Source organism: Gastrolobium bilobum, unplaced genomic scaffold, assembly GCF_033153095.1.
Source record: "Gastrolobium bilobum isolate Gb01-03AN ecotype WA unplaced genomic scaffold, APGP_CSIRO_Gbil_v1 utg1481, whole genome shotgun sequence".
NCBI lineage: Eukaryota > Viridiplantae > Streptophyta > Magnoliopsida > Fabales > Fabaceae > Gastrolobium > Gastrolobium bilobum.
In genome coordinates this window covers 13,411-26,079 of record NW_026898629.1, presented here as the reverse complement: position 1 = coordinate 26,079, position 12,669 = coordinate 13,411, and the positions used below count along the sequence as shown (strand labels likewise).

The window sequence follows — 12,669 nt, the reverse complement described above, 5'->3', positions numbered from 1 at the left end:
ATTTTTATTTATGTAGGAAGCTAACCAAAAGATAGAGAGGTTATAAGTTATGAATAACAAGTCTTTGATTTAAAAAATTGTTAATGAACATAATCAAATTCAAATCTTAGAAATAAAATTTTAAATTTTTTTAATCAACTGAACCAGCTCACCATTTCGTAGAAAATGATACTTATTGACTTTATCTCCATAGACTTCTATTTAATTAAATAAACTGTAAATTTCCTGTATATTTTTGTGAATAATTCAAATAAATTCTGATGCCAAATCAATACACCGAAAAATGGTTATATATAAAATGAGATTTGAAAAGAGAAACTATGGTTCTCAAAGTTAATTATCTGTATAACAGGAAAGTCAACAGCCAATAAATAAATAAACTTGGATCTAAAACATTATTTTATAAGATGTTCACTAACCCTAATGCAATTAAAATAAAATAAAAATGCAAAAATTACAATATTATCGTTGAGCCACCCTAGGAGCTTGGCATGCCAAGAAGCCTTTGAAATTCAAGCAACAATGCACATGGCTTATGCAAGCAGGGTCTCTTTCATTAACCGCTCTCACATCATTCTTCACAGCATCCATGATGTCTTGATCAGCTTCCAAAACTCCCACAAAAAGATCACAAAGGGTCCCACTTGGAAGGCTTGCACTGCTCAATTTCATAGCAAGGTGACTGCATCAATGGCACATTAGTTAGACAAAGGAGAAGGTTATTCATCTTTTGGTAGCGTTTGTACAAATATTTTGCTTTTCAAATAATATAAGAGCACCTCATTTCGATGTTTACAGAGAACTAACCTCTTGCTGTTGGTCAGCTCTGTTTCTCTTCACGTTCCTGTTTATCTCCATTGTTTACTACACTTGTTCGAGTGTTTGCCAGGGAGGGCCGCATTGATGCTCTTTCCTTGCTGAATGAGATGAAGAGTAACTCGTTTGATGCTGACCTTGTCCTCTATAATGTATGCATAGATTGTTTTGGCAAAGTTTATAAGGTGGTTATGGCCTGGAAATTCTTTCATGAAATGAAAGCACAAGGGTTGCTTCCTGACAACGTGACATATACTAGCATGATTGGGGTTCTTTGCAAAGTTGAGAGGTTAGATGAAGCTGTGGAGTTGTTTGATCTCAACAGAAGTGTTCCTTGTGTTTATGCTTATAACACCATGATTATGGGTTATGGTTCAGTTGGGAAATTTGATGAAGCATACAGTTTACTTGAGAGGCAAAAGGGAAAGGAATGTATACCTAGTGTAATTGCATATAATTGCCTTCTGACTTGCCTAGGAAGAAAGGGTAAAGTAGAGGAAGCATTGAGAACCTGAAGAAATGAAAAAAGATGTAGCACCCAATCTTGCAACCTACAATAATTTGAAACGATTATAAATCTATTCAAACAAAATTTATAATAAAAGAACGTCTAATGACTTGATTTCATGCTACCAAAAAATATACTTCGAAATTCCTTTTTATATGTTAGATTCCAACCGAAGAACTTGTGGCTGAAGACATTCTCCAAACCAACAAGCCACTCAGGAAAACTTGCAAATTCCTTAGTTCTGACACAAGTAGGTTAACATTTTTTTTTTTGGTAGTCCAAGTAGGTTAACATTTAACCATATCACAAAGATGAATTAGCTACACCGGGAGTAAACTGATCTGAACATTTAACTTTTGCTGTGTAAATTTTCATTCAAAATTTAATAATCAAGTTGCAAAATGTTCATTCAAAATGAAAACTATCATTAATTGATTTAATACCTAATTTAATATCAAATTGTTTTGAGTGAACATTTAACTTTTGCTGTGTAAATTATATTTAATTACGTGGCATAATATTTTTTTTTTTGGAGTTACCCAACCCTAATTATCTCTTTGAGACGAGTTGGCTCCCTCCGGTATCCCCACGAGCTTCGACTCTTTGAGCCGGCTATGGGACTAATCCGGAGTGCGGGGGAACAGTGATGGCTAAAGGTTCAGCCCCCTCCCCAAGAATGCATTCAGCGGGAATCGAACACATATCCAACCCCACTAACTCAGCGCCAAGTTACCAACTGAGCTGCACCCATTGGGTTGTGGCATAATATTTTTTTACTAAAAAATTATTTCACAGTATTAAAAAAATTCAATAATATATTTATTGAAAGATAATTTGAAAATCAAATTTACTTTTATTTTATAAAAAATAATATTATTATATAATAATATTTCAAAATATTGTCATGTCTTTCTTTTTAAAAAAAAAACAACACTAAATCACAACTGACAAGAAATATGAATAGACAATAATAGAAAAAGCATAAATAAAAACAAATTTGACTTTAAATAAATTAAGAATAATTAAGGGAAAAAAAATTAAAGACAAAAAGAAGTGCCCGGAAACCCACCCTCTGATGAAATAAATAACTAAAAGGAATATAGTTATTTGCAATCCCACCCTTGTATCATAAAGGATATCAAGAGAATAAGGAGATTATCTTTCTGTTAAAAATTTGAATGTCAGGTCGAGTGTTCTGCAAAGATCTCCCAGACCAGTACAACCCATTGCATTTCGACGATATATCAATATCACATGTAAGGATATGAAAGAAAATGGCAGGTTATTCAATCATTAAATAAGGCCATGATGATAAAACAGCAAAATGCTAATTACCACTTCGTATTACAGCCATTGAAATAATTTTTTTTTTTAAATACAAAAGCATCACATGATGCCAATAATCATTATATTCCAATAACATCATGCAAACCTAGCCACATTTTCCTGTAGTTTCAATTAATTCTCAACAAAATTAAGAGGGTGTGAAAATGAGTTATTCAAAAGCAGTTGACAAATGATAGAGACTAGTCAAAAATTGGCATCCAACTTAGAATTACCTCATAGTTAAGACAGCTGAAGACTGTCCATTGGCAGTCAAATTTGAGTAAATATCCTTCAACATCAACGTCAATATCAACAACACTTTTATCCCAAACTATTTAGGGTCAGTGGCTTAGGAATCCAAATGAAAAGAGTAAATATCCTTCATGAATGAAAAATACAAGGAGGGAATTCGATTAGGGACTTCCTTGCAATAAAATTTGTAAACACATTAATAATACCCTTTAAAATCAATCATGACTATGTTTTCGAAATTGAACAATAATGAAAGCCCAGAATCCACTGACTCATAGAATCCATGCTGGTAATGATGTCAACGTAGTTCTACTCGCTAGTTTAGGACCTCTATACTCATGCCTCAAACTCAAAGCATAAAGTCAATTAAGTTACAAGGGTGACTTGAGAATATGAACATAGGATATACACCATGCATAATGATTAAATGTCTTGTTTTTAACCATAAAATATATTGCCTGGAAATCCAGTAATCTACTCAATACAGAATATTACAATCTGGCAAAATATTTTAAAAAATGTGGCAAACATGGAAACACACAGACGAATGAAGTTATATATATTCTTTCCCAGGAAGACCATCACGCATGAAAAAAATAATTCTGAAACCCACACTAAACTTCATAAGAGTTAGAACAAGTGTAGAATAATAACACTTCGAAACTCATTTGCATGAAGCTGTCAAATATTCTAGAACCTGAATAACTATTTTAATTTGTAAGAATTACCTTCGAGTTATCAAAGAACTGGTGACATTAGAAATCTTTTGCTTTGCCTCGCAAATTGCCTGATCAGTCAATGGGAAGGTGTAATAAGGCAAGCACTTACTGAAAAGACCACCACTTATTATGGTCCAGAAGCCAGACTTCTATTCCAGTACCAGTACAACACACACAACCTGTTCTCAAGAGAATCTTGTAGCATGTTGAGACTTTGCCATCTCCCTTAAGACAGCACCAACAATAGCTGCCTGCTCAAGGCAGTCCGCCTTATGCAATGCATCTAAAAGAACAACACATGTTTTGCTATGTATACGACAACCTTTCAGCCGAGTTTCCTCAAAAAGTGTATATGCATCCATTGCTTTATTGGCACTGCATAGTCCTTCTATCATTGCATTATAACAAGCTGAATCAGGTATGCCCCCACTTGCCTTAAATCTCTCAAAGAGGCCTTTCGCTTCTTGAACGTTTCCAGCCTTTGCAAGTCCTGAAATCATGGTGGTGTATGTGATAGTATTGGGTTTTAACCCTTGTTTCTGCATTTCTTGCCAGAACACGTAGGCCTTATTAAATTTTCTGACCATACAAAGACCATTTATCATAATGCTGTATGTTATTTCATTTGGAGAACATTTCAAGCTTTTCATGTTCTGAAAGCAGACCAGAGCTTCATCAATCTCCTCAGCTTTCACCAATGCATCAAGTAAGCAATTCCATGTGTATGCGTTTGCGGTCAGACCTTTCTGCATCAACTCCTCCAAAATTAAATATGCTTCATCAATCCTTCCCACCTTCCCAAACCCATCAATAAGACTGCTGTAGATAACTACATTTAAATCAACACCTTTTGATTTTGCTTCTTCAAATAACATATATGCTTCATCGAGCCTGTCAATTTTAGCAAGTCCATCAATGACAGAACCATAAGTTACAACAGTAGGTTGGAGACCCTTTGTCTTCATTTCCTCCAACAGTTGGTAAGCTTTATTGACCTTACCAGACTTGCAGAATCCATCAATAACTGTGTTGTAAGCACGGGTGTCCAAATGCAGTCCTTTTTCTTTCATCTCATAAAACAATTTATATGTTTCTTTGGAAAAACCTGCTTTCACAAGACCGTGAATTAAAATTGAGTAGCTCCGAACATCAGGAACTAACCCGTGAGCCTTAATTTCTTCAAATAAAGCCCTTCCCTTCTCAATTTCACCAGCTTTGAAAACACAATCCATGTAAGTATTAAGGAGCATCAGATCAGGAGAACAGCCCCTATGCAACATCTCTTTGTAAATTTTGTGACCATCCTCCTTCCTACCACATTTGAAGAAGTTCCTAATAAGGGATGTATATACCACTTCATTCGGAGTCTTATCAGAATCTAACATCTTTTCATAAAGCTTATAGGCATCATTCACCCTGCCATGTCTGCCCAAGCCATCAATAAGTGAACAAAATGTAAATGTGTCAGGGGTGCAAACTTTATGATCCAATCCTAAAAATATGGAGCAAGCTTCATCAAGCCTTTGAGCTTTACATAGCCGATCAATCATTATATTTACAGTTATGATATTAGGGAATAAGCCAGCCTCTTTCATGGCGTCCTGAACTTTTAGAGCAGCTTCGAGTTCTCCTGCCTTGCAAAGCATGTCAATTAAAATATTGTAGGTTGCAAGATTGGGTGCTGCATCTTTTTTCATTTCCTCATAGATTCTCAATGCTTCCTCTTCTTTACCCTTTCTTCCTAGGCAAGTCAGAAGGCAATTATATGCAATTACACTAGGTATACATCCCTTTCCCTTTTGCCTCTCAAGTAAACTGTATGCTTCATCAAATTTCCCAACTGAACCATAACCCATAATCATGGTGTTATAAGCATAAACACAAGGAACACTTCTGTTGAGATCCAATTCTTCAAACAACTCAACAGCTTCATCCAACCTCTCAGCCTTGCAAAGAACCCCAATCATGCTAGTATATGTCACGTTGTCAGGCACCAACCCTTGTGCTTTCATTTCATGAAAGAATTTCCAGGCCATATCCACCTTACCAACTTTGCCAAAACAATCTATGCATACATTATAGAGGACAAGGTCAGCATCAAACGAGTTACTCTTCATCTCATCCAGCAAGGAAAGAGCAGCATCAATGCGACCCTCCCTGGCAAACACTCGAACAAGTGTAGTAAACAAATGTATGCTTACTTCATAACCTATTTCCTGCATTTGATGAAAAAGAGTGAGCATGAGATCAGCTTCATGAGCTGCAGAGAGGGCACCAATCAGTGTCGTATAAGCCGAAAAAGCAGGGCGAAACTTGAACTTCCTCATTGTTTCAATAACACCAAAAGCTTCTCTTAGCTTCCGCGACTTAACAAAACTAGCAACCAGTTCAATACAAGTATTATTAGATGGTCCAAATCCAGCCATACTCATTTCCCCAAGAATCTGTTCCAAGTAGTCCAAGTTTCTGGTCCTAGCCATAACCATGAGAAGTGCATTGTAGGCTTCTGGGCAATGTGCTTGTTCAGTTTTCCCCTCCACCCACCTAAAATAATGCAATGCCAAATTCACATCCTTCAACCTCCTTATTACCCCAACAACCAATTCTGGTTGAGGAATTTCATCAAACGAGTTGAGAGCATCCTCAAGGGCAGGTCTCCAAGGACCAGTGTCCAACACCCGACATACATCTTGAACTGACTTTCTCATACCCTCCACTTTTGTTGCACTGTCTTGGTAGGTATCATCCACAAAGGAATTAACTTTCCCATAAGGAGACCCATTTGAAGAGGACGATGAGAACTCCTTGGATAATGGGTCTATTTTCTGAAATTCAAGAACAAAGCGCAACTTCAGAACTGCAACCAAAATTAAATAAGAATAATAAGATTTCAAATTGCAACCCTGAAAGGAGTATATGATAATAAGGACGATGATAATGTTTCATTAAAATTGGAAAAAAAAAAAAAAAAAACTTGGCCCCTTGAGACAATCTTCATGCGCTCAAGCACACTGTATTCTAGTGATAGGAAAGGGAATAATCCGGTGCAATTACATTAAAAGCCTAACAAATAACAAGATTAAGATCCTATGAAAACAAAACCAAAAAAAAAATAAAAAAAATCGTACGAGTGAATTGAAAAACAGAGATTATATAATAAACAACAACAAAAAAAGTTAATAAACAACTGAGAAAGAATGGGAGTGCGTACGAGAATTGGCCATGGAGATTTCATTGGGGTCAAGCCAAACCTTCCCTCTTCCGCACTTGAGCACGCTTGATGCCAGCCGCTTCTGCAGTTTCAGCGACATCATGTTTCTGTGTGTTGTAGAGAAGCTAATGCTATCGCGATGATACGTACAAGGGAAGCACTACATAACTAGGAGCGTTTAACATTTTTCTTTTTTATAAAAATGTTAAAAAAATTAAAACATTTTTTTTCATTTGTATTAATTAAGCCATCTCATTTCTTGTTCTATGGCCCAATAATAAAAACAGCAACTGTGAGCTTACCACACAAAAAAAAAAAAAACAGCGACTGTGCATTTTTTTTCATTTTTTTATTTTGGTACAAACAATTGTGCATCTTTTGTTTCTTGACCTAACAAAACTTGGGATTTTGACTTGAAATGAGTATATGATCCTTTTCAAGACGTGAAAAAGGAAAATTAACCTGCGAGCAAGATTGAAGCAGATCAAAAATAGGTTTTACATGTCTAAAAAAAAAAATTACAAATTTCAAAAGAAAAAATGGGTAGTAATAAAAATCACAGTCCTAGCCTTAAATCCAATTATTATGTATTGTTTTAATTTCTCCCTATAAGCACTAAAAAATTTCAAAAGTATAAGAACAAATTGCAAGCAATTATATAAATATTTATTTATAAAATCCAAATTTATTTCCATATTTAGATTTATTTTTAAAGTGTTTAACATAAAAAATATTTGTATTTCTTTTTATCTCTTTATAAGTATTGTTCACGTCACCCTTTTAATTTTGGACGCTTCATGTATATATAGGATATTGTAACAACCAAAAAATGTTACAATCAATGTTACGACCACTAATCTAATCGTTAAATTGAAAATCTCATCTGACGATCCTGATTCAAGGTATATATAGTCTTCTTTATTCCCTTCACTCTGTCCCTTCTCCCTCTCTTTTCCCTTTTCTCTCTCTCACTATACTGCCGTGGCCGCCGCCTCCCATTGTCGCTGTCCATCTCCGCCGCACTCTTCCCCGCCGTCGCTTTCTGCCGCCGCCTCCGCCGCACTCTTCCACGGCTATGCATCTCGCGGAGATCTTCGCCTAATCCACGAGCTAGGGTTTCTGTCGGAAGATCAATTCTCGCCGGGGTTTTGTTGGGGGAGACGTAATCGCCGGCAACCATGGCCACCAACTTGCAGATGAGTCCTCAGGTGGAGCAGATCCACGGTGAAATCCGTGACAAACTTTCGAGCACTTGCGTATGTGTCTTTCTGTATTATGCAGTGGACCAATTGCTCAGATGGCAAAGTAAGTCTATCGTCTTTCTGTATTATGCAGTTGGTTTTTAATTTCTTTCTCATTCCACATATTAATTGATGAAGGGTGCAATCTTTGAACCCAACTATTTGTGGAGCTTCTGTTCATGAAATCACTTTGTACTGCAATTAAAGTAAAATATTTCCATGGATTTTTACAATTAACTCAATGAATCATCATTTCTGTGGTAACTTTGTTTGGGATACAGGTAGAAGAATTGGTTCAAGAAGATTCTCGAGTAGATCACTATCCAAAGTTGGTGAAGGGTGATCAAACGTGGTATGGGAATGGCAAGGTACATGGCTTACCGACATTTTTCTGTAGTTAATGAGAACAAGATGTTCCAAAAAAATTACTTCAAAATTGGGGAACTTTAGCTAAACTATTTTCATTATTCAATTCACTTCTAGTATAAATTTGTTAGACAATAAAATGAAAATATGCTCCTTCAAAATTGGGGAACTTTAGCTAAACTATTTTCATTATTCATGTCTCAGCTGAAGCGTAGTCCTACCTTATTTGTTCAAAGAAGCTGAGAAAGATATCTTGTTTATGTTTACAGCAGCAAGGGGCGGCATTGGTGAAAGTGTGACCTGCAAGATCATTGGTGTAAGGGTGTTATCTTGTGGCTAATAGTTCCTTTTGATTTTCATGAGAATGGCTGCAGATTTTCAGTGTACCTAAATGGAAGCTTGAAATAGTTGTACAGTATCTTTGGAAATACATAACTAAGGTAGTCCACCGCTAGACTATTTGAAAATCTTTCATAGTTGTACGTTATCTTTGAAACTGTTGCACTTGGAAATGCTGAAATTGATATTTACTATATGAAATTGGATTTGGATGCTTTTGGTGAGTGTGCATGTCTTTTTTTTTTTAGGCATCAATGTATGTTATCCAATTATAGAGATGTATCTATAGATTTTATAATGTTGCTGAATTGTATGGAAAGTAAACAAGCTTTTTACAGTTTGACTGAGAATGGAACAAAATATTTTATTTAAAAATTTTCACTAAACATCCTTATCATTATGTGCTTTCTTTTGACTCTGTAAGAACAAATAATGACCTCTATCTATGTAATATAGTATCAGCTGTTATGTTACTTATTCTTAATCACTGGATTTCAAGAATTTGTATGGAGATCTATTTGCGGGTGCAATATGGACAGCCACTGAAGAACAAGAAAATAATGGGAATTTCAGCACTAACAGAATTCCCTTCAATTGTGCAAATGATTCTCCTGTAAAATATGACACCATACCTGGAAGCTCCCTTCCAGCTTTAGGCTACATCTTTTCATTTGGTGAAAACAAGAAGAAAGATATTTATATCCTTGCAAGCACTGGTGTTTACCGAGTTGTTCCTCCAAGTCGCTGCAATTATGCTTGCTCACTGGAAAAGGTTAGGCAACATCAGCGTCGTGCAGTGCAAGATTTAATGTTGATGAGCACAAGAGCCAAGGCAATGGTCTTAGCCTCAAAAGCAAGCAAGTCTCTTCGGAGCCGAAGTTAATAGAATTCTGAAATCACATGTATTTTTTTAGTTACCCTACAATGTATTAGTAACTTCTTTTATATATGCAACAAAAAAATCTTCAAATTTTAATTCATTGATGTTGATATAAATTATCAATATGAGATAAATTATCCATGTGATTTGTCATTATACAAAGTATTAATTCACGTGGTGTATTATAAAAAATTACATGGATTAGCGTACTCAAAATTTTAACAACTATTACATAACAACACTTTATGAAATGCATTGGTCTAAGACATTATGTAGATTAGCACCTTTCACCTTATGGCACATGACAAATATGCGATGGAAGTTGATTGTCTATTTATTAACCAATTGTACCATGCATCATACTCACTTTATGAGCATTTTAACTCGTTGATGCTCGAGAACTAGTTTATATAAGAATTATAATTACATACAATAATACAATACGTCTTGTACCTGTAACAAATGTCATATAACCCAAAAAACAAAAAAAAACTAGAGTCAATGTATTTTTTTCTCTCTACATGTACGCTTTTTATAATTATGTTTTATAAAGCTACAATTTTATTATAAGTTATGCTAAGAGAATCGTTTTGTGTTTTTGGATCATTGTGTGCATTAAAAGAAGTTGAATTATATCTTAATGAGCGATGATACAAAATCTATAGAGTGTACCAAGCAGTCAGAGCAGATTGATTATCTATTACTTGTTAGTTTTCACTGTTTATAATTTTGATGATTGATTATCAAAAATAATTTTTCTTTTTAGATAGATAAGTTGTTCAACACACATGTTCATTATGTGATATTTTTTTTACATGCATATATATAATTTTGTGTCTTGTATCTTGACCTTAAGTAGTAGAAAGTAAAAACATTATGTTTCGTGTCGTTTCTAAGTTTGACGTTTCTACTACCCCTTTCCGTTTTTTTTTATAGAAACTCGAGCTTGACAGCATTGAAAAAAGTAACGAAATTCTCTACATATCTATACTAGCCCTCCATGCATTAGCATCTTCTCGTTACTGCTCCTGGTTTTGATCAATAAGTTGAAAATTATCTTCTTCATTTGGTATCAGAGTTATGCATATATGATTATAAGACCCATAATTTTTTTATTCATTAAAAATAATTCAAAATTTGCATATAAAATCTAAAGTTTATGATAAAATTTCTTTTGAAATTTTTTTCTATTAATTTTGAAAATCTTGAAAGGTTTTTGTTCTATGTGATGAGAGTTTTCTAACTATATATCATGTGTATATTTTCAATTGAGTATTTTAAGAAAAATTTGAAAACAATCAATTAATATACTTTAAAATCTTAATACAATACACCCCTCAGTTGGGGTATGGTTCTTTTCAGTGGTCCCAAACTCTTTTAATTGTTTGGTGTTGAAATTCAGATAACTTGCTTTTCTAATTCTTACAACACACCAAGTCTTATACTTGTTTTATGTAAAAAAAAAGTGAAAATATAAACAATTAAACCTATCAGTTACTGAACAAAAGCAATCTGAAAATTATAAATTCTGACTAGTGTTCTACTCATTGAAGGCATCCAAACAAATTTTCATGGGCTATAATCTACATTAATTTTATCCGCAACCCACTGATTCAGCGCATGCCACACACCAAGAAGTATAGGAAAATGAAAGCTGCAGATGCGAAATTCATGTAATATGTATTAAAGGGTGGTTCTAGCACCATACAACAACACAAGCACTGCTCAGCATATCTAATATCATGTTCCTAAGGGCACGCTCTTATTATTTTCGTTTGTTATTGTTTGTAGGAGAACTACGATTCTCTCTTACATAACAAACAAGAACCCCCAATCAAAATTACTTAAAAAGTTCTAAACATAAACTGTAAAACATGCTTGACATTAAACTCTAAACACAATAATCATAAAAATCAGAAAAATGTGAAGTATGATCCATGGTCAAGCTAGGAATCTTATCTAGTTTAATGGGATTGTTCTTCCCTCCAATCAACTTGGCTGGATTCCCAACAACAGTAGTCCTTGGAGGCACTTCCTTTATCACCACAGAACCAGCACCAATTTTAGCCCCATCACCAATCTTAATATTCCCCAAAATACAAGACCCTGCACCTATCAACACCCCATCACCAATCTTAGGGTGCCTATCACCACATACCTTACCAGTGCCTCCCAATGTCACACTATGCAAAATTGACACATCATTTCCAATCACAGCAGTCTCTCCCACCACAATCCCAGTTGCATGATCCAGCAAAATCCCACTTCCAATCTTAGCTCCTGGATGAAAGTCTACTCCAAAAACTTCAGAAACCCTATTCTGAATCATGACTGCCAAAACCCTCCTACCCTCTAACCAAAATTTGTGAGCCACCCTATGAGCTTGGCATGCCAAGAAGCCTTTGAAATTCAAGAAACAATGAACATGGCTTATACAAGCAGGGTCTCTTTCATTAACTGCTCTCAGATCATTCTTCACAGCATCCATGATGTTTTGATCAGCTTCCAAAACTCCCACAAAAAGATCACAAAGGGTCCCACTTTGAAGGCTTGAACTGCTCAATTTCATAGCAAGGTGATTAGCCAACGCGCTTTCCAACGATTCATGAGACAAAATGGAATTTTGATAGTAACTAGACAAAATCGGTTCCGAAGTGACATCGAATCTGGCTTCGTCCTGCATCTTCACCCACACATCGCCTTCAGCCTCATCCACTTCAACTTCCTCTGTAACCGAACGAGTGTGCAGGGTGTTAACCCTATATTTGCAAATGGGTAAGGAGGGAACACGATCGGCGAAACTGGGTCGCGAGATTCTTGAATGATCTTGTTCATGGGTTTGGGACCTTGAAGCATCAACGCAAGAAGCCATAGACTTGAAGCGCAGAGGAGAGAAAGGATGGCCAACAAAGAGTTTTGGTGTTGGAGTGACGAGGGAAGTGAGGGAGCACCCTCTCACCATAGCTTTCATGGTGGGAAAATTGCAAGATTTTCTGGGAAAATAGTTTGAA

General features: G+C 35.4%; 2 protein-coding genes and 1 long non-coding RNA gene across 8 annotated transcripts; 1 reads left to right on the top strand and 2 right to left on the bottom strand.

The window, feature by feature from the left end:
- Positions 1–1,253: 1,253 nt before the first annotated feature.
- On the bottom strand, positions 1,254–6,944 carry LOC133317784 (pentatricopeptide repeat-containing protein At3g06920-like). 4 transcript variants are annotated; one of them, XM_061519673.1, is made up of 4 exons: positions 6,833–6,944; positions 3,631–6,478; positions 2,884–3,070; positions 1,272–1,367 (listed from the first exon to the last, which is right to left on the bottom strand). In XM_061519673.1, exons 1-2 carry the CDS (start codon positions 6,933–6,935, stop codon positions 3,807–3,809), a joined length of 2,775 nt encoding a protein of 924 aa, XP_061375657.1. In that variant the 5' UTR covers positions 6,936–6,944; the 3' UTR covers positions 1,272–1,367; positions 2,884–3,070; positions 3,631–3,806. The 4 variants fall into 4 exon arrangements, with proteins under 4 accessions (XP_061375660.1, XP_061375657.1, XP_061375658.1 ...); XM_061519674.1 differs by having other exon boundaries at positions 2,884–3,029; XM_061519675.1 differs by having other exon boundaries at positions 2,884–2,939.
- Positions 6,945–7,767: 823 nt separating this feature from the next.
- On the top strand, positions 7,768–9,739 carry LOC133317817 (uncharacterized). 3 transcript variants are annotated; one of them, XR_009752374.1, is made up of 4 exons: positions 7,768–8,137; positions 8,355–8,441; positions 8,709–8,879; positions 9,278–9,739. It is a non-coding gene; the product is annotated as an uncharacterized LOC133317817 (long non-coding RNA). The 3 variants fall into 3 exon arrangements; XR_009752372.1 differs by having other exon boundaries at positions 8,709–9,739; XR_009752373.1 differs by having other exon boundaries at positions 8,644–9,739.
- A 1,554-nt stretch (positions 9,740–11,293) lies between these two features.
- Positions 11,294–12,669, bottom strand: LOC133317800 (serine acetyltransferase 1, chloroplastic-like). The gene has a single exon (XM_061519689.1). It carries the CDS (start codon positions 12,627–12,629, stop codon positions 11,550–11,552), a length of 1,080 nt encoding a protein of 359 aa, XP_061375673.1. The 5' UTR covers positions 12,630–12,669; the 3' UTR covers positions 11,294–11,549.